This window comes from Carex rostrata, chromosome 2, assembly GCF_964058835.1.
Source record: "Carex rostrata chromosome 2, lpCarRost1.2, whole genome shotgun sequence".
Taxonomy (NCBI): Eukaryota; Viridiplantae; Streptophyta; class Magnoliopsida; order Poales; family Cyperaceae; genus Carex; species Carex rostrata.
Genome location: NC_135919.1, coordinates 13,677,348 through 13,703,632, shown reverse-complemented (window position 1 = coordinate 13,703,632; position 26,285 = coordinate 13,677,348). Strand labels below are relative to the sequence as shown.

Below are 26,285 nucleotides of genomic sequence, written 5' to 3'. Positions count from 1 at the left end.
ACAACTACATATTAAAATATCAACCACTAAACTATAAGTATACATTTAATATTTTATAAGAGAGATTGAACTATATAAAAATAAAATAAAATAATTAAGGTAAATTTCAATATACAATATATTTATTTTTTTAAATTATAAGAGTAACTCAACACTCTTGGCTTAACTTTATGTGCCCCCTCACTGGTTTCTTTTTCACCCAATTCTCATTTCTTGCACAAAACAAGACAATTTATCAACCTAATATCTTTAATCATGATGTGATATAAATCAACCACGTGTGTTTTGCCAAAAAAAACAAAAGATATTCCATGAGGCAATTGATCACACCTGATAAGAGGCGCACAAAAAATGGGGTTGCTTTCTTTCCCAATTCAAGTTTCCTTAACTGAATTGAGGCCTTGATCACTGTAATTATAGCAAGCACACTTTTGGCATATACCCTCAAATTCTATTTCTGTGTACTTCGGCTGGAAACCGATTTTTCAAACTAACATTGCATTTCATTGTCAACCGAGTTTTGTACACACTTTAAAAGGAAGCGTCTAATTGTCCACAGCCTTTTGTCCACCATTTGTCCACAGCTTTGACTTGCGCGAATACTGTAAAATTACTTCTACATGCTGTATAATTATACAATATATCACATAAAAAATATCAGTTAATCACAAAACATCCAGCAACTATTTGAAGTGGTCCCATGATAGTTAGAAAAAGATTCCAACTTGCACAACATGACAAAATAAATGTACTTTCAAACTGTACTTTCGGAAATTGCAGTTATAGGAAGTTATTGGAAGTTAGAGTTAGTTATTAGCGGTTATTGGCAGTTAGAGTTATTAGCGACTGCACTGGGTTGAATCTTGTATACTATAAAATTGAATTTTGTATACTGTAAAATTGAATCTTGTATACTGTAAAATTGAATCTTGTATACAGTAAAATTTTCAATTGAATCTTGTATACTGTAAAATTGAATCTTCTACATAGTAAAATTTACAATTGAATCTTGTATATTGTAAAATTGAATCTTGTATACTGTAAAATTGAATCTTGTATACAGTAGAATTTTCAATTGAATCTTGTATACTGTAAAATATATATTGTAAAATTGAATCTTGTATACTGTAATATTTTCAAATAATACTGTAAATTTTCAATTGAATTGTCTATACTGTAAAATGTAAAAAATGTAAAAAATGCTACATTTCAGTTTAAACTACAACCTGCAAACAATCATGTATACTGTAAAATTGCAAAATATAAACCATAAAATAATACCATGTATACTATAAAATTGCTAAATCTATACATACATCCATCATCACACAAAATCTGTTCACCACAAACAACATCTGTTCAATACAAGATAAAAATATTCACCGCAACATTCAGAATAGCATAATAGCCACACAAAAAACTATGGACAAATAACTTTTACATTAAAAACCTCATGTGTTCATTGTTCGGATGAATAAGAAGCCTCATCACAAGAACAACACGTTCTTTTGAGATGTCATTCTGCATAATAATAAAATAAACAATGAAACAAATTCGATTTATAACAAATAAGAATTACAAAATAATCTTACAAGTTATTTACCTAACTGAAAAGCATATGCAATGTAATCATGCATACAAATCTGTATCATACAAAATAAAACGCATTAAAGAGTACTCAAGTATTTCAACAGCAAAAATAAAAAGATACTTACAGACAAATAAGGATTAATGAAGAACCATTTATCCTTGACAGGCGTCTCAAATTGCATGACACTCAGAACCATTTCAACCAACTACAAAACAAACTATCAAAAACATTCAAATCAAAATCAATGATGTATCAAGTAAAGTAAAATTACTTCATATATCCAGTAAAATTACTTCATATATCAAATTACTTCCTATATACTGTAAAATTACTTCATGTATCAAATAAAGTAAAATTGCTTCATATATCTTGTAAAATTACTTATATATCCAGTAAAATTACTTCATATATCAAATTACTTAATGTATCCTGCAAAATTACTTCATATATCTAGTAAAATTACTTCATATATCTAGTAAAATTACTTAATATATCTAGTAAAATTACTTAATATATCAAATTACTTCATGTATCCTGTAAATTTACTTCACGTATCCTGTAAAATTACTTCATATATCCAGTAAAGTAAAATTACTTCATGTATCAAATTACTCCATGTATCATGTAAAATTACCATAGACAATTGAGCTGCTACTACTTGAAAATTACCAGAGACGATTGTGCAATGTAATCAAACTTGAAAATATTTTGAAATTTGTAGTAAATTTACCAGACACGATTAAAAATAGATCTCCAATCCCATTGAACTCAAAAATTCATGAAGAGCAAAGGTAAAACAAACAACAAATTGATGAAGGGAAATCAATGATTGAGGCTGCTGTTCCTCTTCGTTTGTCACCTATGCATTAATTAGGAAAATCAAAATTCAAAATCGGTTTGATCAAAAGAGAAAAGAACTGCATTTAATTACCTTGAGACATATATAAATCTATCAAAGGACGTGTAGATCAAATCCGGATTCGGATTCAGACCGCGATTTGATCTTTAACGGCAAAATCAAAGCCGTGTAGATCAATTCTACCTCCTTTCTTGCCCCGAAAAGCAACCCTCCAGTTTCAGCCCTAACTTCCCTCTTGTAAGTATTAGTACCAGTAGCAAGAGCAAATCCAGTCTCTGCCCCCACCTGTCGTATGCTCGTACTCCGTCGCTGCCACCCGTTTGGCGCTGTTAGGACCTTGCTTGAAAAGGATCAGTGTTAGGACCTTGCTGTTAGGACATTGCTTAAAATAATATAATAACAATTTTCAAAACATAAAGAAAAAGTGTCATTTCACTTGCACCAATCTTGTAAAATTCATCATTCAATGCTGTAACTTAAATAACAAATCTTATAAAAAATGTCATTCAAATTTTCAAACATCCAGAAACTTTCAATATGCACCAATACTGTAAAATTCATCATTCAATGCTGTAACTTAAATAACAAATCTTATAAAAAATGTCATTCAAATTTTCAAACATCCAGAAACTTTCAATATGCACCAATACTGTAAAATTCATCATTCAATGCTGTAACTTAAATAACAAATCCTACAAAAAATGTACTTCACATTTTTAAAATATCAAAATCGCAAATCTAAACTGGAAAATCACAAAATCGTAATATTTCAGAAAGAAATTTGTCAAAATATCATAAATCTACAGAAAATTATAAGAATAAGTGTAACCTTGAGTATGTGGATATCTATGTGCTCCCAATGATACTGGTAGCCGCTTTATTGATGGAAGTCTTATTCCCATCCCTTCCTTTGTCGCTAATGGACTTCAACACCAGCGCCTTCTTCATCTTGTCATAGGCAGTGTCGTGTAGATCTGGATCGAATAAGGGGAATGAGAGATCGGAAAGAGAGATCAGAAAGAGAGAAAGAGAGAAAGAGAGATCAAAACTTTTGTTTCTGTGAGAGAAAGAGAGATCAGAAAGAGAGAAAGAAGAGAGAAAGAGATATTCAATTAAAAGAAGAGAGAAAGAGAGAAAGAGAGATCAGAAAGAGAGAAAGAAGAGAGAAAGAGAGAAGAGAGAAAGAGAGAAAGGAGAGAGAAAGAGATATGAGAAAGAGAGAAAGAAGAGAGAAAGAGAGAAGAGAGAAAGAGAGATCAGAAAGAGAGAAAGAAGAGAGAAAGAGAGATGAGAAAGAGAGAAAGAAGAGAGAAAGAGAGCTCGTTAGAAGAAAGTGAGGGACCGACAGTTAGAATGGAAGTTGGATAAGGTTATGGACAGATGGTGGACAAAACTCAGTGGACAGAAACTTTTTCTCTTAAAATATTTATACTTAAACAAATGTAGATTATTTGTATATATATGAAGTGACAATTGTTTCTTATAAGAAAATTTATTTTAAAAACTTCGTTGAATAAATAAATATATATTTACTTTTAGAGCTTTAAATTCTACCTTGTAACGTAAAGTTTAAACAATTTTATCAAGTATTCTTCCTTGTAAGTAAGGTTTAAACAGTTTTATCAAATATATATACTTCTTTTAAAAAAATTAGATATTAATAGAGAGACGTGTCTAATAGACAACAATAAAATAGTGAACCGTGTCATATAATTATGAAATTTAATCATGCTTGTAACAAAATAATAACAGTAGTCATTTATATTATTATATAGGCACGTTCATATATGTGCAATACGATATTGAGAACCAATATTTCAAAATGCGGATCACATACATATATTTATACGCAAAATAATTAATCACATGCATATGGGTGCAATGCATATTCAATAACAATTTTTAATTGCTTGAAATATACAGTACGTCGTTCCATATGTTATCATCCACACTGACACACACATGATGTCCGGATATGCGATTTAAACTATTGTAATTTAAATGTGAATTGTGGGGGTATAATTAATGGCGTTATTACAAAGCAATTTAATCATGATCGCTCGAAAGATACACTATATATTTGTATCGTCTGCAGAAAGGTCCCTATACATATAATTGAAAACCTTAATTTGCCTCTCAACTTTACAGCCTCTGTCTAAAAAAACCTTTGCTCCCTATCTCTCAACCATCAATGGATCTTTCGAAGTCAATCTTCCTATTTGTTCTCTTCCTCTCTTCCCTCCTCTCCTCTCAGGTTATGGCATCTACTTACCATGATCACTACCTTAAGCGCCATGGAGGCATATCAAAATTTAGATTAATCAACCGAAGATCGCTCATTGATTGCCCGGTGGACAACCCATATCTCTCTATAAATGTAAGCACGACTTCTCCGTTACCTGACGAATCATACGTCACTGTAACTGTCAACGGTGTGTTACACCCGGATAATTTTCAGTGGATCGCCATGATTTCTCCTTCTAATTCCAGGTAACATATAGAAAATGTTTCTTCCATTTTTGATGAATTTTTATTGGTCTAATCTGTACCAATCTCATTTTTTTTGTTTCATTAATAGCGTCTCGGGCTGTCCTTTGGCTTCGTTAAATTACATACAGACAGGGGATCTTAGCAACTTGCCTCTTCTCTGCCATTATCCTGTTAAGGTGCGAAATATACATGGATGGTTACATTGCATGAACATATAAAATTAGTATAGGTATATACAATCTGTGTCCAGTGAGGTCTCCTTATTTGTAGGATCAAGAGTTTCATTACCATCAACACTTCTTTTGTTTTGCTATTCACATATTACAAGAGCAAAAGAGAGATCCAATTTTAGTTGCACTAGAGTCGGAATATCTGCCACCTGGCGGGGCATATAGACAATAAGACCAGCACTAGTTGTTCGGTGGGGTCACTTGATCATGCATTAAATGGACCGAGTCCATCTATCTCTTACCTCAAAGGCCCAAGTCGGCCCATATAATTTTGGGTTTAAATGGGCTGAGTTTGACACAGTACAGAGGTCATCCTTTCATTGATCCTGCCTCCATCCATCTATTTCTCCAATTTGCGTCAGCTGCTCAATTTTCTCCCAAACAGCCGAACTGACCCAAAAAATTCAGCACCTGCTGAGGTTGACTGGATTCGATTTGACTCGGATGCAAAATGGGGGTGGGATTTTAATCCAAAGTTGGGCTCAAACCGTCCGATTTGCGTCAAAATTTGCACAAACAGTTTAAATTCGGAGGACTGTTTAAATTTATTACATTTTAAATTAAGTTGTACAAATCTTGACACAAATCGGACAATTTTGATCCAACTTTGAATAAATTTTGTCTAAAGCATTTCAAAATTCCTGCAAAATGAGCAAGCTTGAACTGATTTAACCTACCTGTTTCTCACCTCAACCCATTACTAGTTGTAAGTACATGAGCCTCATGGTTGCTACTTTTGTCATATATGTGCGTTCACATGCATTGGATTGTCAAAGAAATTCTAGTCATATAAAAAGTCATGAAATTTTTTTCTATCAATAATTTCATTTCAAATTTCCATCATCTTTTAGAATACAGTTCAGGTTTTTCTCCTTAAAATTAATTTCAAAATTGCAGGCACAATTCCTGAGCAAGGATCCCTTGTTCCTAAATTGCACAAAGAAAATATGCCATAAAAAATTAGGAAATGATTGTTTAGTGCACACCTGTGGGGGCTCAGTCACCTTCCACGTTATCAACATTCGTACTGAGATCGAGTTTGTGCTCTTCACTGGCGGATTTGAAGTACCTTGTGTGCTCAAACGAACTGGCCCAATTAGGTTTGCAAACCCTTCTGCCCCACTTTATGGCCATTTGTCGAGTATTGATTCGTCTGGCACATCGGTATGTAGAATAGATAATATAATCAATCATAGGTAAACAATTTAGTTAATTCTACTAGTACTGTACTAGTATAGGGCAGTAATCAACAGGTGGTACAATGCAATTGTCCGTAACTGTTAGATTCAGAACATATACTGTTAAATCATTCAATAACTTGGTATCTGTATCCAGATACTGGTACATACTGCCTGTTCAGTATTGTTAGCAGCGAGTATGGTAGTGATACTTGTACTGGAGCCAAGCAGAGTTGTTCTGTTATGGATAGGATTGCCATCAAATTCAATTTGAAAATAGAAGGATAGCTTTAACTCTGAAAAACTACGGTAATAGTATGAAGATCAGAAACTGCATTTCGAGGGTTAATTTGTAATTGGTATATGTAATGGTTAGAAGCCCAGGAGGGCTTGACTGGGACTAGTAATTATTTTCCTTCATCAAGTTTTCTTAGTAATGTTTTTTTAATTAGTCAATTTCTACCTGCGTGCATTAGATGAGGTTGACATGGGTTAGTGGAGATCAGAGGCCACAACAAGTGCAATACGCAAATGGGAAATCTTCTCCTTCTGTTGTGACAACTTTTACAAAAGAAGAAATGTGCAGTAAGCACCTTAAAGTCCCTTCTATTTTTATTTAAATAGTTCCTTTACAATTTTTAACTCAAAACTTATAACATAGGTTTCGCCAATATACCAAGCCCAGCACAGGATTTTGGTTGGCATGAACCAGGATATATACATTCAACCGTAATGACCGGCCTCCAACCTTCCAGCACCTACACATACCGCTATGGAAGGTGCAATTTTAAATTTCATATGTCATTTAGTTTTCTTATCTTCATAGTTATATAATATTTGCATGTATATGTTTTGTATTGTAAAATTTAATGTTTGGTGCAGTGATTTGGTTGGTTGGAGCAAGAAGATCAAATTTAAAACACCACCTGTTGGTGGATCAAACGAGTTGCGCTTCATTGTATATGGTGACATGGGCAAGGCTCCCCTTGATCCATCAGTAGAACATTATATCCAAGTATTTATATGCTAAGTTCAAACTTTTAAAGCTTTTGTACCAGCACTTTTAGATAAACTCTCAAAAGGCAAACATGATTTAATAACTAAACCAAAGAAAAAGGAACAAAAGCTTTTAAAATTTTGAGCTCGCCATTTACCCTGCCTGACTAATAAACATTTATATTTGAATCCTTGATTTGCAGCCAGGATCTATCTCTGTGACTTCAGCAATAAACAGAATTATCAAAGTGAACAATATAGATTCAATATTTCATATAGGTGACATTAGCTATGCGACGGGATTTCTTGCTGAATGGGAATATTTTCTAAACATAATTGAACCATACGCTTCTCGCATTTCATACATGACAGCAATAGGCAACCACGAAAGGTAATTAGCATGATACATTATTTTTTGAATTTCTTTTGTAGCATAAACAAATATATGTACTACTTGACCTTTTGAACTTCCTTGTGCATGCATATCTGCTACTATTCGCACCCGCCTTGCTATAAGTAACTATTTTTTATAATTAATTCCTCATTTGTTGACATAAAACCTTGCAATTTTCCGACATGCATCAAACCATGTTTCTTACAAATGCAGTTACACATGATGCAAATTCCAAGTTTCAAGGGATCATATGCAAAAATGGTCTTATAGAGATGAATTTCAAGATTTTCTAATTAATGTTATACAGGGATTATTTCGAGTCTGGCTCAGTATATCCAACACCTGATTCAGGTGGTGAGTGTGGGGTACCATACGAGTCATATTTTCAAATGCCGGTATCTGGAAGAGATAAACCGTGGTATTCCATTGAACAGGGACCTGTACACTTCACCATAATTTCAACTGAGCATACATGGTCTCCAAATTCCACACAGGTAAGTGTGCCAATTTTTTATTTTGACTTGGGGTAATTTTAGAGTACATCCAAGTTTTAAAGTATATTCTATCTTAGCATTCTAAATAATAGCCGTTGATTCTTACCAGTAAATATATTTCCAATTTTATTATCAAATTGACTATCTTTGATATAAATTTTTGCAAGAACAATCTCAGTAATTGGTCTAATAAATCTTTGATCTCCCTTCAATTTAAACATTCAATGTAAACAATTTCTTTCCATCTCCTTAAGTAAACTGATAAAAATACCCCTTTCTGAATAAAAAAAAATATTATCTTTTTCAAATTGAAATTTCAGCTATTTAATGTATGTTATGACAGGTTGTATCTTAAAATTTGACTGTATGCTAGAATCACCTTATAACTTATTTTAGTTTTTCTGCTATTCATTTGACTTGTTGAATTTGAATGTGATGCTTTCTTAACAGTATAGATGGATAGAAGCAGATTTCTTGTCAGTAAACCGAACAAGGACGCCTTGGTTGATTTTTGCTGGGTAACTTTGAATCTACTTTAATTTCTGTGAGCTTTAATAGTCAATTTTGGGCACCTATTTGTATGTCTGCATTTGACTAGTTGATATAACTAAATTGAAGTTTAATTATTTAGTCTTTACTTTATGCAGGCATAGACCTATGTATTCATCTACGCATAGTCTGATTCCAAGTGTTGACACCAAATTTCGTAATTCTATAGAACCTCTCTTACTAAAATACAAGGTATTTGGTTGCATAAGGTCTTTCATTTATAAATTTTTTATGGAATATTCACTTATTAGTAATAAACACAACATTAATAATTAATAATCATTAAATATATATACCACAATATATGCACTTGATGAAATGAAATCTTAACTTATTTTATTTCGAACAAAAAGAAAACCTTGTATAGTGTATTGATAAAGTACATAGTCAGAAAGATGCTTCTTCTCAGCAAAACGTTAAAGTGTCCTCTATAAATTGAAACATAGGTGGATTTGGTGTTATTTGGCCATGTGCATAACTATGAAAGAACTTGCGCAATATACCAATATCAGTGCAAAGGCGTGCCAAGAAAGGGCAAAAATGGAATTGACACTTACTATAACAGCAATTACACAGCACCAGTTCATGTCATAGTAGGAATGGCCGGCTTTTCCTTGGATAGTTTCCCAAGCAATGTGAGTCTTCTCTACGCTCTGTTATTCTTCTTTTGTTTACTTGAGAACAAGCTATTCTTCTAAATTTGGGTATGTTTGGTTGGATTAGAATAGCTAGAATAGGGAACCAAACTTGTTTGTCTTGTTATTAGAACAAGTTATTCTCACAAAAAGTTGAACAAGCTATTCCAATAAGACAAATGTCAATTTTGCTATTCTAGCTATTACGAGAAGTATGTATTGAGAAATAAATATTCTAATCAATCAGGTAAAGGGCTGGAGTTTGGCTAGGAATTCTGAATATGGTTTTGCGCGAGTGAGCACAACAAGGAATAATCTACAATTTGAGGTTAGTGTTGATATTTGGATGGGGGTTATATCATGTTCCATTCTAGCACCAAACCGGTACAATTTGAATATAAGATATATTCATGACACCAGAACAACAAACTGAAATAGATTTGAATTGGCTCTGCACCAACTTGGTACAGATTTTAGAGCATGTATACGTACCGGGCTTCTTTTAATATGAAAATCTGATAACTCACTAAAAGAAAAATTACTTGTTTCTTTGGTTCTTGAATTTCAATGATTAATGTTGTATTGCTCCTTTTTTCTTTTTTATTTATTTTCCAGTTTGTGAATTCAACTACAATGGAAGTTCGCGATAAATTTCGGATTGTCAAGTAGGTTTCAGCTTAGAATACAATTGTTGAACCGGAGTATATCTAAGAGACAATTAACATCTTTTTTATCCTTTTTTTTCCAATAAACAATATAGAAGGTTTTATAAAATTAATAAAAAAATACAGAAACAATTACAGAGTATTCATGGACATTAGACAGGGGTCACCTCTTACTGTATTCCAAAAGTATATCCTGCACATCAAATTTACTATACTTTCTACCAACCCTCATTGTATGTATTCCTGAAAAACAGATTTATTCTGCTCCATAATTCTCAGTAAAACACACATATCAAGTGTTTTTTTTTATTAATATTCATTTAGCCGATTGACCTTTAAAAAGATATTTAATCTCCACCAGACCAATACAGTGCTAGAAACAGCAAATAAGATTTACTTAATTAGATGAATTTGTGGATTGTCCCATTTACTACAACCAGCTGTAAATGCAAAATTTGACCCACCCCTAGCTAAAAAAATGTCCAAGCCCAGTGGTATATGTTCACCCACTGTCCTCCAAAAGAAAAATCCAGTTGAATTTTGAAAACACTTCTCCCATATGAATATATGAAATATAATTATAACGCTAGTACATGATTCTTAAAAGATAAATGATATTGTTTTTGAACAATTCCTTTAGTCTAAAGAGGAACTGAAAATTTGTTTATTAGAACAAGTTTATGAGTACAACACCCAGCACATAGAACACAGACTACAAAGAAAAAGGGAAAAAAGAAGTAAAGAATATTATTAATTTCCCATCCTCTTCTAAATTTTAAGTCCCATTCCTTCTTTACTTTTCATATCGGCGGAACTTGATAACCTGAAAAAATGACATCAACAAATTAGCAAATTACAAAACCAAAAATAAGAACTATCACAAAACAACTGTTTGATCTCTTACTTCCACATTGGCTTCCTTTGGTGAGAGGCCGGCCGCATTCACCCGCTACATATACTACCTTCTCCATGCAGATCAACTTCTCGATCTCCTTGTTGACGTGACCGCAAACACACTTCATGTCACAATTCTGCACTTCCCCGCAACAATCCTTCGAAGGAGCAATTTTCGGGTTTGGAGGATACGTCACGTAAGGCATGCATTTCGTGGCAAGGCTTTTCATGTCATTTGAGCAGTCTCCATCAGCAGCTGTCAGACCTATGGCAATTGCAAGAGTCAAAATACCAATACAGATTTGTGGTCTTGCCATGACTCCTTTTTCTCTAATCTCTATTATCACTCTGTTTTATGTTTGCTGCCACTTGAGAGGAGTAGGGACGAACCAATGTTGAATTTATAGAGAAATGAAATTGCTGCTTCTCCATTTATTTCCCACAATTGGAGAATTTTTTATTTAATGATTTTCTAGTGGAATTTGGTTGTCAAAAACATAACTTGCACTGGATTCAATTTCATTGTCAGTGAATATCATAACTTTTTTAATCGGAGTTGTAACCGCTGCTTTTGCAGGATGAAAGCAATAAAAGCTTGAAGAAGTTGACAGCAACAGTAGATGGTAACCGTTGTTTCTTGAAAGCTGAATTTTTGCCAAGACAGATATGAGGCTTTTATGTGGTTCTGATTTTTGAGTGTATAACTAGGGGTCTAAGGCTGTCATTATTATAATTTAAAGTTTATTAAAATTAATAAGATCAACGAATTAATTTCATATTTAATAAAATTATAAGAGTTTGAAATTTGAATGCAGAATTATGTTTGTTATGTTAGGGAGTGCTCCAAATTTGAAAATTACAATTGAATTATTTTGAACGTATATTATTCCTCAAGAATCATCTAATAATGTATTTACATATTAGATTTGAATATGAATTCAGTAGGTAGGGGTGGAACAAAAAAAGTTGAGAATGAGAACGATAGTGTACTTTTATTTCATAAGGTGGCTAAAAGTTACAATACTTATAAAAAATTATAAAATATAAAGGAAAAAAAAAATTGTAATTTTTAATTTTCAAACTGCTCTTAATTAAATTTTAGATCCGTCCATGTCAGTAAGACAGATTATTAATATATTTAATATAAATTAACTTTAGATTTTGAAATGGAATATTAAAAAGTGTAAGGGGGCTGTAAACAAATACAGTTGGCACCGGTAAATTTACATTTGAATTACATATATGAATTCATAATAAAGGTACTAAACTGGTAAAACAACAGACATATAGTGGAAGCATTTAGTTCAAGGGAGATGATATGAGTACCTGCACTCTCATCCTTCATTATTCTTCCAATTTTATTTGTTCAATCTCGTCCACATTTCTCATGATCTATAAGAAATTTTGCGAATCTAAAATCACGAACGTCTTCTACACAATTTTATCTTTCAAATGAGATCCATGATGACATACTTTCGAGCTCGTCATTACACAAGTATTTATACCTCGTCATTTAAGTATTTATACATAGTATTTTTCACATATGACACTGCTGACATTTAAAAGTATTAATATCAAGTATTACAAGTATTTATATCTATGCACTGAAGTATTTATACCTATGTGGTCAACTATTTTTGTTAAAGAAAGGTTGACGCAGAAACGATTAGGGAAATGTGATGCAGAGATACGGGGTCCACGATTGGAGATAAATACTTACAAGTATAGGTATAAATACTTGTACGATGCGGTATAAATATTTGCACAACGAGGTATAAATACTTGTGTGACGATGAATCCGAAAGTACGTTATCATGGATCTCATTTGAAAAATAAAATTGCGTAGAATACATTCGTGGTTTTAGATTCGCAAAATTCCTCATAGAACGTGAGAAATGTAGAAGATATTGAAAAAAAAAAACTCACCTCTAAAAACGTGTATGATTCTTCTCCCCATGTAGTTTGAGTGATATTTTCATATAGTTATACATGCAAGTATTAATATCTTAATTTGCAAGCATTAATTTATTATCTTCCAAGTATTTATACTAGTGTTTTGAATAAATTTAATTAAATTAGTTAGTTAAGTTAGTTTATGGGAAGTTAAAATCTGTTTAAGAGATGAGGGTATAATGCAAGTACTGGAGTGTGGGGATTGAAATAATTATTCTTAGCTCAATGGAGTCCTGGTTCAATTTAGTCAGATGATATTTAAATTGACTTGACTTTCTAGTGTAGGATTGAATGAAGTAAATTAATTTGTATACAAAAATGTAAATAAGTGCTTCTAAAACAGACAACGTCATTCAATTAGTACTTATCTTTCCAGCGGCTCGATCGGCTTGTGGCTATTTAAATGTATACTTCAATAAATGTTACGTAAAGTTGTTGATGGAATATATAAATGAAAAATATGGTAAATATATATTTTTTGTTTCTTTCCGCTCCTATAAATATTTACTATGTTGAGATGAGCCTTAGATAATTTTTTTATTTAATAATAGAAACAAATCGAGATGGAACCAAGGTCGGAGGCATAAATTTGATTAAAGGGGTCAATTGATTCCTATTGTGTCTATGTATGATGTATCTCTATATTTTTGAAAAAAAAAATATAGAGATCAATTAATTCCTATTGTGTCTATGTATGATGTATCTCTGCTTCTGAATGGGATGGTAGTACAGTTGGCTAGGAGAATAAATCCTAATACTTTGGTTATCCAAAGATCGAAAATTCGAGCTTTCTCATAATTTTACATATAAAAACAAATCATGTACGAAGAATGAAAATTAAATATGATTTTTCTAGAAGTAGAAATAAAATATATGTTATTTTTTATTTCATAAACACATTTTTTAAGTATGATATTGATAGCGAATATACAAGATCATCAACAAACAAAAAATAACAGTCAATTTCTGCAATCCTCCTAATTTTTAAATTTTCACAATTTAGATCCATTTCGGATTGCTTTATTTACAATTTTTCCGCAAGTCTTTACTCCAATTAACCCTCGACTATTTTGGCCAACTGCTCAAACAATCTGGATATAACTAAGTGTTTATTTCAGTTTACACATCAACTTTTCCAGGGCTTAATAAATGAACAAATTAATTTGCAATGCAAAGAATTTGAAAGAGGAAGAACATTTTTTTTTCGTTTTCTTAAGATGCAACTATTATTGGTTTATTAAATCGGGTCCATAAAAAGTACGTATATACAAATTTCTTTTTAGATTTGCGAAATGTATAATAAGCAAATTTTGAATTTGTTGTTCTAAATAAAAATATATATTCTTTTTTTAAAATTTGCTTTCTATGTTGTCAGTAGCTCTTAAGTAGGTGCAGGTTGTTTAGTTTTTGTAGGGTGTTATATATTCCTTGTTTGTATTTGTTTCATTTTGTAAGTTCAGTTATGTGGTACCAGAATGGTGGGTATCGGTTGCCGGTTGGACAATGTAATAGTTTTTAGCAATGTTATCAGAATCGGATCGAACATCGAACCTCTAAAGCTTCGGTTCAATGATTCACTGGTCGGACCGGTGGTTCAACCGGTTTAATTGCTGATTTTTTAATAATACTAAATATATTAATAAATAGACATGTTATTGTCCAAATAAAATGAAAGTATTGTCTCTTGATTAATTTAGCTAAGTGCAAGGATATAAAAATGTATATTTTGAACTAATACATCAAATAAAGGTTTAATTTGTCTAATGAATAAAAAAATCAACAATAAAACTAAATGACTAAAAATTCAATTTTAAAGCTGAATAAATTGACATTCAATAATCAAATGTGTATCTTTTAACATTTTTTCTCCTTAATTTTTCTTTATAGAACCTAAATCTGTCCAATTAATTCAGTAAGATACATTCTCATATACAACATCCTAATTATTATTATTATTAATAATTGAAGATTTAAAAAAACAGTAAACAGGAAAGTGAAAACTAACTCTAAATTTAATTGGCATTCAATACGGGATATCCTCAATTTGGTTTGGTCAATGCCAAGACGAGTTCAGTAATTGGCATTCAATACATGATATCCTCAATTTTGCATTTTCCTTACCACGTTCAAAACGACAAGCTTTTCTTACTATTTTTAGTGCTCTCACATGGACTGTTTGGAACATTCAAAATGACATCTGTTTTAATAGTGCAGCTATACCCACCGGTCGGAATACAATTATTCTTATCATATCTCTCGTTTTGTATTGGACAGGTAATGAGGTAGGAGACATCGAAGCTGAGATGCAAAACTGGCTGCCACATCATATGGAGCACATTCCTCTTCGCACATACTCTGCAGATGAAGACCTTGTGTTGGTGGAAGCAGCCAATGACGGGGATTCGACTGATGCTGCATGAAGATCTTTTAGCTTTTAGCTATCTTTTCTTTTACAAACTTGATTTAATTGCTGACTGTGATCAGCTGAACCCTTTGGTTTTGTGTTTTGTTGTGTTTGATTTTGTTCATATACTCTCTGCTGGTACCACTTTACAGTGGTGTAGTTGCTTAGGAGAACGGTCATAATACTATCAGGTCTTACTTGATAGCTGAAACTAGTACTGTAATTTAAGTTTCTACAATGAAACGGGCCTAAGCAGCCTCATTTTCAAAAAAAAAAAAAAAAAATTAAGATTATAAGATTTTCGAATCTCAAACTAATCACTGCTCTACAAAGTACTCGAAAATTCAAAAAAATTACCACCGAACCAGCATGCTCGTATTAAAAACCAAAATTTTTAAAAATACCATTTTATAATAAATATTAAACCAAAACACCAATTTCGTTTGGATTTTTCACAATTCGCATGGCCGCTTCCAGGGCAAGCGGGCACCTGGAGCTGGGCCGCTTAGCAGGGAAGCGGGCACCTTTTATGGGCCGCTTCCTGGGGGAGAGGGCACCCTGAAATAATATATATATATATTAACAGAGTTGTATTATAGAGGAGAGAGATTCATTTCAATTTTCACCGTTCTTCTCAGCAGAACCGTAAGTTTTTTATTTTCTATCTTTTTTAAAAAAAATTTAGTATTTATAATTAATTTAATTAATTTTTAATTTTAGGTTTTCTTATACTCATACCAAATGGCTGTTATGGTATCTATTTACACTGGTGGTGAGATTTTAACAGGCCCTAACGGGGTTTATTACAGTATCGGGCCTGTTTCTGTGATACCGGTAATCTCTGGTACTGATTTGTTGGTTCTGAAATTGATTATTTCTCAGAACCTCGGATTGAATCAGGATCGATATGACCTTGATATTCAGGCCAAAATTAGCATGCCCACTGGTTTAGGCCAAACTTGGTTCCAACTTTTTCCTGTTCAGAATGATGGAGTCTGGCAGGTACTGTACAACCAGACAATTAGTTTTTCTGGGGGTGGATACAAGATAATTGAACTCTTTGTGGAGATTAACTGAGTTCAGCGTCCTAACCCCCTTGCAAGGTTAATCCGGGGTGTTAGTCGGGCTAATGCGTCAACCTCCTCAAGTCCAGTGGCCCAACCCCCTTTCCAGATTGACATGCCTGAAACTAGTCGGCCCTCCCGTCGGTCCTGAATCCCTTGGTGATCATCTCCAAAATGTATGCACGCAAGTGCTGATCAATGGTGGCCTGTTATTTATTTTAATTAAAATATTATTTAGAAGAAAATTGAAATTTTGTATAAGTAAATAAGATAAAATTTACATACCTGAGGGGGACGACTACTAGCAGCTGGAAACTCCTTGAAGGCGGTTCTCAGCTTTGCCAAGCTGATGATACCTGGGGAGATCTGTGTCTTGGAGCCTCTCTTCTTCTCTTTCTGCAAAGTAGCGTAAGGTATCCCCAGCAGGTCCTCGCACAAGGATCTGAAATCTCCATACTCGACGCCCGTCACAGGCTCCCCGACAATGGTCATGCCCCATAGACAACTGACATCCTGTAGGGTGACTGTCATCTCAGCGTGGGGGAGGTGAAATGAGTGGGTCTCGGGACGCCATCGCTCAATGAGCCCAGAGCACAATCCCGGATCGGCAATCTCCTCGGCCATCTGGGATAGCTGGTACAATCCCATGGCACGCAACGTCCCTACATAGACCTTCTGGTACTTAAGCCACATTTTGTTGTGGCGTACTGTAACTGTATCTAGTCCCTAAATTAAAAAAAAAATTATTAATAAAATTTGAAATAAAATTATAATTTTATTAATAATATAAAACTTACTCCAGTGGCAGCCTCCAAGATACGGTGCTCCGCATTCGGGTACCAGAGAAAGTCTGATACCCGATCAGTGCGGTGCCGGATACCGGGGACCACAGATGTCAATGCCGCATCGACATACTGTGACATCTCATATGGAGTGGGTACTGGTGCACCTCTACTGGAAGAAGGAACATCCCTACTAGAAGATGGTCCAGATCCCATAGATGCCATGCTGTATTTATTTTGGTCTTATTAGGATTTCAAATTAAATTTCAAAAAATAATTATAGTTTGGGTATTAATTATTTTGGTAAATAACTAATTTTCATAATTTTGGTACAATACGATAATTATTTTAGTGAATAATCAATTTTGGTACAATGCGATAATTATTTTGGTCAAATAATCAATTTTGGTACAATTTTACAATTATTTTGATCAATAATCAATTTTCATATCATTTCATAATTATTTTGGTCAATAGTTAATTTTGGTACAATTTCATAATTACTTGATCCTAAATCCTAAATATTTACCTTACTCCTACTCCTACTCTAACTCGTACTCCTACTTTAAACTAAAATTTAAATTTAGAAAGAAGAAGAAAATTACCTGATTTGAACGGATGGAATGAGGAATGAGGAATGAGGAATGATATCAAAAAAACGATACAGTGGCTATTTATAGTATACCATGGCTGCTGTGCACCATGGAGGTGTGGCCGCTACCCCCCAAAGCGGCCAGCCCGCTTCCCTCTAAAGCGACCCAGCCCGCTGAGCTTTAAAGCGGCCCAGAAATGTGCCCGCTTCCCTCCGAAGCGGCCCAGCTCCAAGTGCCCGCTTCCCAGGGAAGCGGCCATGCGAAATGTGCTAATTCCAGGCAAAAATGGTGTTTTAGTTTAATAATTATTGAAAAATGGTAATTTTAAAAATATTGATATGCTAATGTTACTATAAATTGGGCCATACCACCCTGAACCATAGATAATCTGACATTAGATAACAAAGTGCCACGTTCCCAGCTGCTGGTATTCTCCCGACTGCACGCGTTGACACGTGTCAAAACGTGGTAAATCCTTGACGAAACCCGGCGTACCATCTAAATTGTTCTAAACCCTTTCTAATAACTTCCCGACCCGGTGGGTGGACGATGGGAAGATGCCCTGCTTCACAGCTTTAAATCCTGGTGCACGGTACTCTGTCCCTTCCTGATTGTAACGCAACCAGTCGCTTTCTTCCTCCCAAAAAAAAAAACAGAAACCGAGAGAGAGAGGAGAAAATTATGAGAGCGGCGAAGCCTACAACACCTCCCTGGGAGGTATTGCTTCTCATATGTCATTTTCTTCAACCAGAAACTCTTGTGAAAGCCTCATGCGTGTGCAAATCCTGGCGTGAAGCTTTCACCTCAGACCACCTATGGCGACGCATTTGTCTTGCTTCTTACCCAAGTTCTTTCCACCTTCTTGTTTCAGGTATCTCACCATACCACCTCTTCTCTCTCTTGATCTCCGCCTCTAAACGGAGGTACAACCACCCTCCCCCCGTTCGCCTCTCTATTAACCAACTATTCTTCACCATAGAAATATTCCATGGCAAAGAAACCCTCGTCTCTGTTTTAAAACCTGGAGAAGAAACCGTGACGAGGAATGACAGTACATTCAGGTTTGAAATCGATTTGACGGCTGAGAATGTGGCTCTATTAGGTGAGACAGAGGAGATGACGGCTAGATGGACATTTGTGATGAAAGGGTTTGAGGGAGCATTTGCCATGATGGAGAGAGAAGGGAAAGGGAAAATGATTGGCAGGGATCAAACCAGGATTTGGTTTGATGAGAGATTGCCGGTGCCGGATTGTTGCAAGGGGTTAATGCCTGAAGGCGCCGGTATGGAAGCAGAGATGGTGGTGGAGATTGTAGAAGGATCAAATGGGAAGAAAATGGTAGAGAGGGTCGGTCTGGGTTTGATAAGTGGTTGTAGGTATGTTGCATTGGAGGATGGCTTGAGATACTTGCAATATTTTCTCTTAGGCAGAGATCAAATGGAAATTGGTACTCGGTAGCATCCAGTGCTTAGTTAGTCGGAGCCGGCTGTCCATCTTGATGGAACCTTTCGATACCAGGCGATCGCCGGTCGTTCTCTTCTACTATGGGGATGGCAGCGATATCAGTATTCACTGCTTAGTAAATTTGTTTTTGCGGGAATTGTAATATTATATGCTGAAGCGAAATCTGTTGTCTTTTTTTTTTCTTTTCTTTTATGAGTTTATCTTTTAGTTTTATGTATTTACTGTAATTTTGGCAAGGTTGGGTCTGGCAGACAGATGTGTTGATTTTCCCACTGACCACACTATTTATGTTTTTTTTCATGTATTACATTTTATAGGTTAGCTTTCTCATTCAAATTTTTTAGTTCTGTCCTTGCCCGTTCGCCTCCATTAATTCCACCGCTCTTCTCCTCTCCGAGGCTGGTTTATGGATAGTAATTAACTAATTTTGCTGTAATACTAACTAATTTTGTACATGATACCTTATCTAATTACTTGCGATTATTCTTTTTTTTTTAAATGCAGTTTTTCATGTAACTGATCCAAGCGGCCGCAAAGTGACTGATAAGACGACCATATATATATTACATTGAGAAGGTAGGCACCTATGGCGCCATTGCAGAAATTTGAGAGAAAAAAAAAAAAACTACTTTTGTTCAATATTTGCAAAATCTGCTAGATGAAACTCAAAATTAGTTCATGCATCTTACATTTTATAAAGTCATATTAAGTAAACAGATTAAGATTACTGGAGTGGTATTTAACCGCCAGAAAGAATATAAAGCAAGTACTTTATTTGTAGTTTCAGAAATAGTTACGATACCATATTGACTTGTTCTTTGTTGCCGATCGATTATTACTTTGTTATCTAAAGCATTAATTTTTTTTTTTTAAATGTAGATTAAGGCTCGGCAACTTTTGCAAGAACCAAGTACCCATCTCTCAGGGGTGGTAGAGTTTAATTTATGATTAGGATCCTTTAATGAAATTTTCAAACTATGAAGGAATTTAGTCCAATACTAAAACCATAAGGGACTATTTTGCAAAGTTCTCATGAATTTTGAACTGTAATTAGACAACAAATTGATTGTCAATTGTGGGATTGTGTCAGGCTCTGGACCAGAGAGCAACATAATATGAGTTTAGATCCAGTGAAGTAACTCAAAGATTGGGTTTTAAATTGAGATCATCCTATTCGAATCCATGATCATTTATCCAAATTGGAGTGCATACATCTCGAGAGATGAATTCGAATTGCAAAACATTCTTGAACAACGGATTCAAATCGGACAGTCATGATCCAAAACCCAAAGATTGAGTTATTTTAGGGGATCCGGACCTTGGGATCCACACCAGTGGACCAACGGCTGCACCAATTTATAACCCTTTGTTAACTAAGGTCGTGCTCCAGTAAAGGAGAAGTGACCTTCATTAAAGTCAAGGAAAGGGAGCGGAGAGGAAGAGCGATCAGACCGTAATCAGTCCGAACTCCATCACTTGTTCCAGAAGCGGGGAAGCGAAGAGGGAGCGGAAGGGAATTGACACTGTTTGGAGGTGACGATGGTGTGTATTTCGCTGAAATTTGTTACTCTCAAATTGAGATGTACGAAATACTGTTCAGAGGTGACAATGCGCTGACTATCTTCCTCCCGTTTCTTCTCCTTCCTCTCCGCGCACTATTTCTAGAGCACATCCTAAGTGTTAGAAGGAACAGCTAACCACAAGCTTTGTATTCTCTATAAGTAACCCTCTGTCTCTTACTCTCTTGTAATCAATTAAGCAAGATTAATAAAAGAAATTTTCTATCAAGATATCAGGAATTTTTTTTGGGTTAAAACTCAGTACGGAACTCAGATGGATTCCAATATACATCGGATGTTGCTCCAAACGGGCAATTCGCATATAACCTATGGCGCCGTGGGGAACGCAAACAAGCCGGCGCCCCCAATGGCAATCAGACCCTGGGAGCGCCGTACAGTCGCTCGTGCCAGAAAGCTTATCGATGTGGCTAATGATCTAATTTATACATGGTTTATATATATATTTGTGATTTGTGTATCAAACACTTGTATTTGGGAATTTGGTATGGTCAACATGTCATATTTTATTGTATGGGTATTAATTTTATTGCATCTAGGAAACAAACTATATATATAGAGAGAGAGAGAGAGAGGGGCTAATGTGCTTCCATAAACACTTGGCCCGAAGTGCTGCCACTCCATTTTTGATTTTTCAAAATCCAAAAAGTCGATCCGAACCGTTCATCTTGTTCTCCATATTAATATCTCCTTGGAGACCAAATTTTACATTTTTTGGAATTTTTTTGCTATTTATTAAGCCACTTTGAAAATCGCTGATCCAACGGTGGCTTGCCAAACAGTAAAATCAGGGGTTCACCGTTGGATCAGCGATTTTCAAAGTGGCTTAATAAATAGCAAAAAAATTCCAAAAAATGTAAAATTTGGTCTCCAAGCAGATATTAATATGAAGAACAAGATGAACGGTTCGGATCGACTTTTTGGATTTTTAAAAATCAAAAATGGGGTGGCAGCACTTCGGGCCAAGTGCTTATGGAAGCACATTAGCCTATCTCTCTCTCTCTATATATATATATGTATTGTTTTTATATATCCTGCTAAATATTTTATTTCGTCATATATATATTTTGTGTCAATTTGAGATCGTTTTCACTGACCCTTCAATAGGACTAGAGAGAAAGGGAGAGCAATGTTTTATAATTAAATTTCTACATTTAATCAAATAAATGCTGTTGGCTTCTCCCCTTAATTTTGATCCACAGTTTACACAGCAGAGGTTTAATTGATAAATTAATTAACAAATGTAGAGGATTTAGATTTTTGGGTCTTCTCAAAAAAGAAGAAGGTGCTTTTCAGAGTTATTGGGGCTGACCAATGATATATGATATTTTTATAGAACATGTACATATACTATTTGATTTTTTATTTATACATATTTTTTTATAATTTATTTTTTAAGAACTAAAATCAATCATTTCAAAATTAATAAAAAAAAGACACAAATTATTTGTACCATCATTGTTTTTTCTGATATTGTCCGAGAAAAAAAACAAAGACACAAATGTAGACCTGGAATAAATTTTCCATCTCTAATAAGGAATAATAAAAATTTATTCTTGATTAAAAAAGAATCACAAAAATTATTTGCGGTCCAAGCTCTTAGACCCCAAATCAGAGGCGGGGTCAAGAGTTTTTAGCAGGGATAAGGCAAAATTTTAGGGTGAGATATAAATTTGTAATTATTTTGAATATTAAGTATCTTTTTATAAATTTTTATGAAAAAAAACATAAAAATATAATCCTATTTTGAGAAAAAAAAATTATGGCGCGACATAATTTTATAAATTTTGGAACCTGAAGTATACTTTTATATATTTTTTTCTGAAAAAAAAAAAATAAAAAAAAAATCAAATAGCCTCCTCTGACTCTATGTGACTCTGTTTTCCCATCTCAATGGGCGGAATATTTATTTTCTAGGTGACTTGTTATTTGGTCTCTTTTCTGCTTATTTTAGAGAAAATTTGATGAAACGTAAGAAATTTCTACATTTTTCAACAAAAAAATTATATTTCCAAATTTTAAGTTGGAAATATATTATTATAAAATAAAAAATCCGGGTAAATTATGTGCTATGTTCATTTTTTTTTCCCTAAGAAACCACTTACATGTACTCTGTTCGTCTTTTCTTTTCTTTAAATATATGAAACCAGATACAATTTTCACTTAAAACAGATATATAAATATATACATTTGTTTTGTTTGTTCCTGATTATAGGCTCATAAAATAACATGCTTTAAAGTAATGTAAACTAGTATTTAAAAAATTGAAATACTTTGAACAATTGTTGCATTATTATATACTGGTTATTGTTTTTTAATTATTTTTAAGAACGATTTTGTATTAATCTTACAAAATAGTAAAAAAAATAAGAAAAATATAAAATTTGGTCTTCATGTGTATTTTAATATGAATATCATGTTAAACAGTTCAGATTGACAGTTTGAATTTTAAAAATAAAGACATAAGATACGAGGTACAATGAAACATGAAAAACATGATTAATTTACCTAGAAAAGAAAAAAACATGACGTGACGTGATTATCATGCTGTGACTTTGTCACATCACGTCATGTCACGTGACCAAAAATATTTTTTACGTGAAACAACATGACTAAATTGGTGAATAACAATAACGTTACGTGTGATCATGCGAGTTACATCACGTGACTAACACGTGTATCATGACGTGACGTAAATGATAATAGCGTGAGTAATTTGATTCTCTGCATTTACCATCTTTTATGAAATATATATAAAAGGTTGAGGAGATAATTAATTGCCACATGAAAGTTTGAGATGTATAATGACATTACCCATTCAAATATTTCATAAAATTAATGTTTTTTTTTTGTTTCCTGCGGCAGCCGCAATGCAAAAATCCAACATTTGTTGCTTGTAATTTGTTAATGTAACTATTATATCCGTTGACCACACAGACGTACAATATTCAATTTCTTATTTTATATTATTTGTTACGTTATTTTGCTACTTAAATCAAATAAATACTTTTCCCGAATGTTCTGAATTAAAATAATGTTTCATGATCCCGGTGCATATTGTGACATGATACACCATTGGTTTAGAATTACAAAGTTCCTATATGTACATGTATGTTAACAATCTAATATAGATATTATATAATTCCAAAATATTAATTAAAATTGCTGAATAACACTTGGCGAAAAATTAAGAATAATTATAATCATTCCCACACTCCTATCTCCCCTCTATCCTCACAGCAACGTTAAAGGAAAATTGTACTATGGTTCCCACTAATTATATACTCTCATTTTTCAGTTGCCACACCCGTCCTTCTTTAACCTTTATAAGTATAAATCTTCATAAATATAAATTTTAAAATATAAGAAATTAATACTTGCATGCATAACTTGATATGACCAACTCTTTTTCAGCCCTCAATGGTTGTCACGTCAACCTTTATCAAATGAAATAGTGGAAACCCCGCATCCCCGCATCAACCTTCTCCGATCGTAATGCGTTAACTTTTCTTTAACAAAAATAGTTGACCACAGAGGTATAAATACTCCCGTCCCGTGTATAGATATAAATACTTGTAATACTTGATAAAAATACTTTCAGATATCACCCAGTGTCATATGTAAAAATACTTGATAAAAGTACTTGCAAGTATATGTATAAATACTTGTGTGACGACGAGCCCGAAAGTATGTTATCATAGATCTCATTTGAAAAAAAAAAAGCGTAGAAGACGTTCGTGGTTTTAGATTCGCAAAATTCCTCATAGATTGTCAGAAATATAGACGAGATTAAATGAAGAAAAAAATCCACCTCTAAAAACGTGTATGGTTTTTCCATGTAGTTTAAGATTTGATTGGAAAAACAATTATTTATGTAAAAATTATTCACCTTATGGTAATAAATATTTATGTTCTTAGGTATAAATATTTCCGTGCATAGAAATTAATACTTTAGAAAAAAAATCAGTGCTGGAGTTTTTATAGTCTCCAAAACAGTTATAAAAGTTAGTGTGGGAATAAATGAAGGGATAGAGGTGAGGAGATAATTATCATAATCTAAAAATTAAACATAGAGCATATTGTGTGTGCATATTTTTATTTTTCTTCATGTCACATCATCATTATCAGTGTGTTTTTATAAATTATCCCGACGATATAAAATGAGTATGCGCTATTTTTCAGTGTGAACTGTGAAGCTGTACATAATTTCGATGGGTACAATAATTTTTCCTACACAGTGTTATGCTAACATTCTTATTTTTTCATTAATTTTTACAATTTTACTTGTTTCATGTCTAAAACATATTTTACATGTGATTTTCTATTACACCGTAACTTGCTAAACTTGTAAAGTTAAGATTAATAAAAAAGAGTGAGTCTATGGTACTATATATATTACGATTTGACATCGTGCTACGGCTCTATATTCGAGTTTTCAAATCCTAATGGTCGATCCGAACCGTTCATCTTGTTCTCCATATTAATATGTGTTTGGAGACCAAATTTTATATTTTTTGAAATTTTTTTACTATTTTTTGAAATTTATTGAAAATCACTGTTTTTGGATGGTCCAGAATTTTCAGATCAAGTGATTTTCTAAATATCTAAAAAAATAGTAAAAAAATTTCAAAAAATGTAAAATTTGGTCTCCAAACACATATTAATATGGAGAACAAGATGAACGGTTCGGATCGACCGTTAGGATTTGAAAACTCAAATATAGAGCCGTAGCACGGTGCCAAACCGTAATATGCATAGTACCATAGACTCACTCAATAAAGAATATTATTTTATTTTCAATTCTATTAACAATATAGAGTTTTATAAAGTTAATTTTAAACAAATTGAATAGTAAATCTAACACAAATAATGATGAATTTTGTTTATTTACGTAGACCCATAGACTTTATTTCCATACGATATTTCTACAATAATTGCATATCAAAATTTACAAATTCTTATTGAAAAAACTTAAAATATCTACATCAATTTTGTTACTTTCAAAAAAATATCCTCAATTTTGTGCGCCAAATGCAACCAAAACCTGAACTTCACACATTCCCCTAGCCACCAGATCTCTGTAACAAATTTGCAAAATGCAACTCTACATTGCAATTCTACTTCCTAAAATTAACATACCGTACTAATTAGTAGATATAGCCAATCAAATATCTTCACACTTCACACTTTCACAGTATCATTAGTAAAATGAAGTAGAAATGTTTCGTGAATTAAACATAGTTTTGATAAATTTATACATCAGTAGAACTGTAGAAGTATGAGGCAACATCCTCTGCATTAAAGTACCATTTAACTTTATGTTAAACCGTCCGATAAAGAACTATATCTTCAAGATTCGTGCTAATATGTAGTGATCGGATTTGATCTAAACATAAATGGTACGTTAATGCAGAGAGTATGAAATAGTCCCAAAAAAGAAAAGAACAAAAGCACCTCTCTTTGTTCTCTGCTT

At 33.3% G+C, this 26,285-nt stretch overlaps 3 protein-coding genes across 4 annotated transcripts; 2 read left to right on the top strand and 1 right to left on the bottom strand.

The window, feature by feature from the left end:
• The first annotated feature begins 4,583 nt into the window (after nucleotides 1-4,583).
• On the top strand, nucleotides 4,584-10,382 carry LOC144576351 (nucleotide pyrophosphatase/phosphodiesterase-like). Of its 2 annotated transcripts, XM_078326716.1 has the most exons (13): nucleotides 4,584-4,940; nucleotides 5,029-5,116; nucleotides 6,068-6,334; nucleotides 6,825-6,933; nucleotides 7,010-7,127; nucleotides 7,231-7,363; nucleotides 7,548-7,735; nucleotides 8,046-8,232; nucleotides 8,683-8,750; nucleotides 8,880-8,973; nucleotides 9,228-9,416; nucleotides 9,664-9,744; nucleotides 10,032-10,382. In XM_078326716.1, exons 1-13 carry the CDS (start codon nucleotides 4,642-4,644, stop codon nucleotides 10,083-10,085), a joined length of 1,875 nt encoding a protein of 624 aa, XP_078182842.1. In that variant the 5' UTR covers nucleotides 4,584-4,641; the 3' UTR covers nucleotides 10,086-10,382. The 2 variants fall into 2 exon arrangements, with proteins under 2 accessions (XP_078182842.1, XP_078182852.1); XM_078326726.1 differs by lacking the exon at nucleotides 6,068-6,334.
• Nucleotides 10,383-10,881: 499 nt separating this feature from the next.
• On the bottom strand, nucleotides 10,882-11,292 carry LOC144548098 (uncharacterized). Its single transcript, XM_078296789.1, has 2 exons — nucleotides 10,986-11,292; nucleotides 10,882-10,904 (listed from the first exon to the last, which is right to left on the bottom strand). The coding sequence occupies exons 1-2, from the start codon at nucleotides 11,290-11,292 to the stop codon at nucleotides 10,882-10,884; spliced, it is 330 nt and encodes a 109-aa protein (XP_078152915.1).
• Nucleotides 11,293-18,416: 7,124 nt separating this feature from the next.
• Nucleotides 18,417-19,433, top strand: LOC144550417 (F-box family protein). The gene has a single exon (XM_078298559.1). The coding sequence runs from the start codon at nucleotides 18,453-18,455 to the stop codon at nucleotides 19,227-19,229; it is 777 nt and encodes a 258-aa protein (XP_078154685.1). The 5' UTR covers nucleotides 18,417-18,452; the 3' UTR covers nucleotides 19,230-19,433.
• Nucleotides 19,434-26,285: the final 6,852 nt, after the last annotated feature.

Coding starts and splice junctions, on each gene's coding strand:
- LOC144550417 (XM_078298559.1), top strand. CDS start 18,453: ATGAGAGCGGCGAAGCCTACAACACCTCCCTGGGAGGTATTGCTTCTC.
- LOC144576351 (XM_078326716.1), top strand. CDS start 4,642: ATGGATCTTTCGAAGTCAATCTTCCTATTTGTTCTCTTCCTCTCTTCC. Junction 9,417..9,663: donor TGGATAGTTTCCCAAGCAAT/GTGAGTCTTCTC, acceptor CTAATCAATCAG/GTAAAGGGCTGGAGTTTGGC. Junction 9,745..10,031: donor GGAATAATCTACAATTTGAG/GTTAGTGTTGAT, acceptor TTTATTTTCCAG/TTTGTGAATTCAACTACAAT.
- LOC144548098 (XM_078296789.1), bottom strand. CDS start 11,292: ATGGCAAGACCACAAATCTGTATTGGTATTTTGACTCTTGCAATTGCC. Junction 10,905..10,985: donor CAAAGGAAGCCAATGTGGAA/GTAAGAGATCAA, acceptor TCATTTTTTCAG/GTTATCAAGTTCCGCCGATA.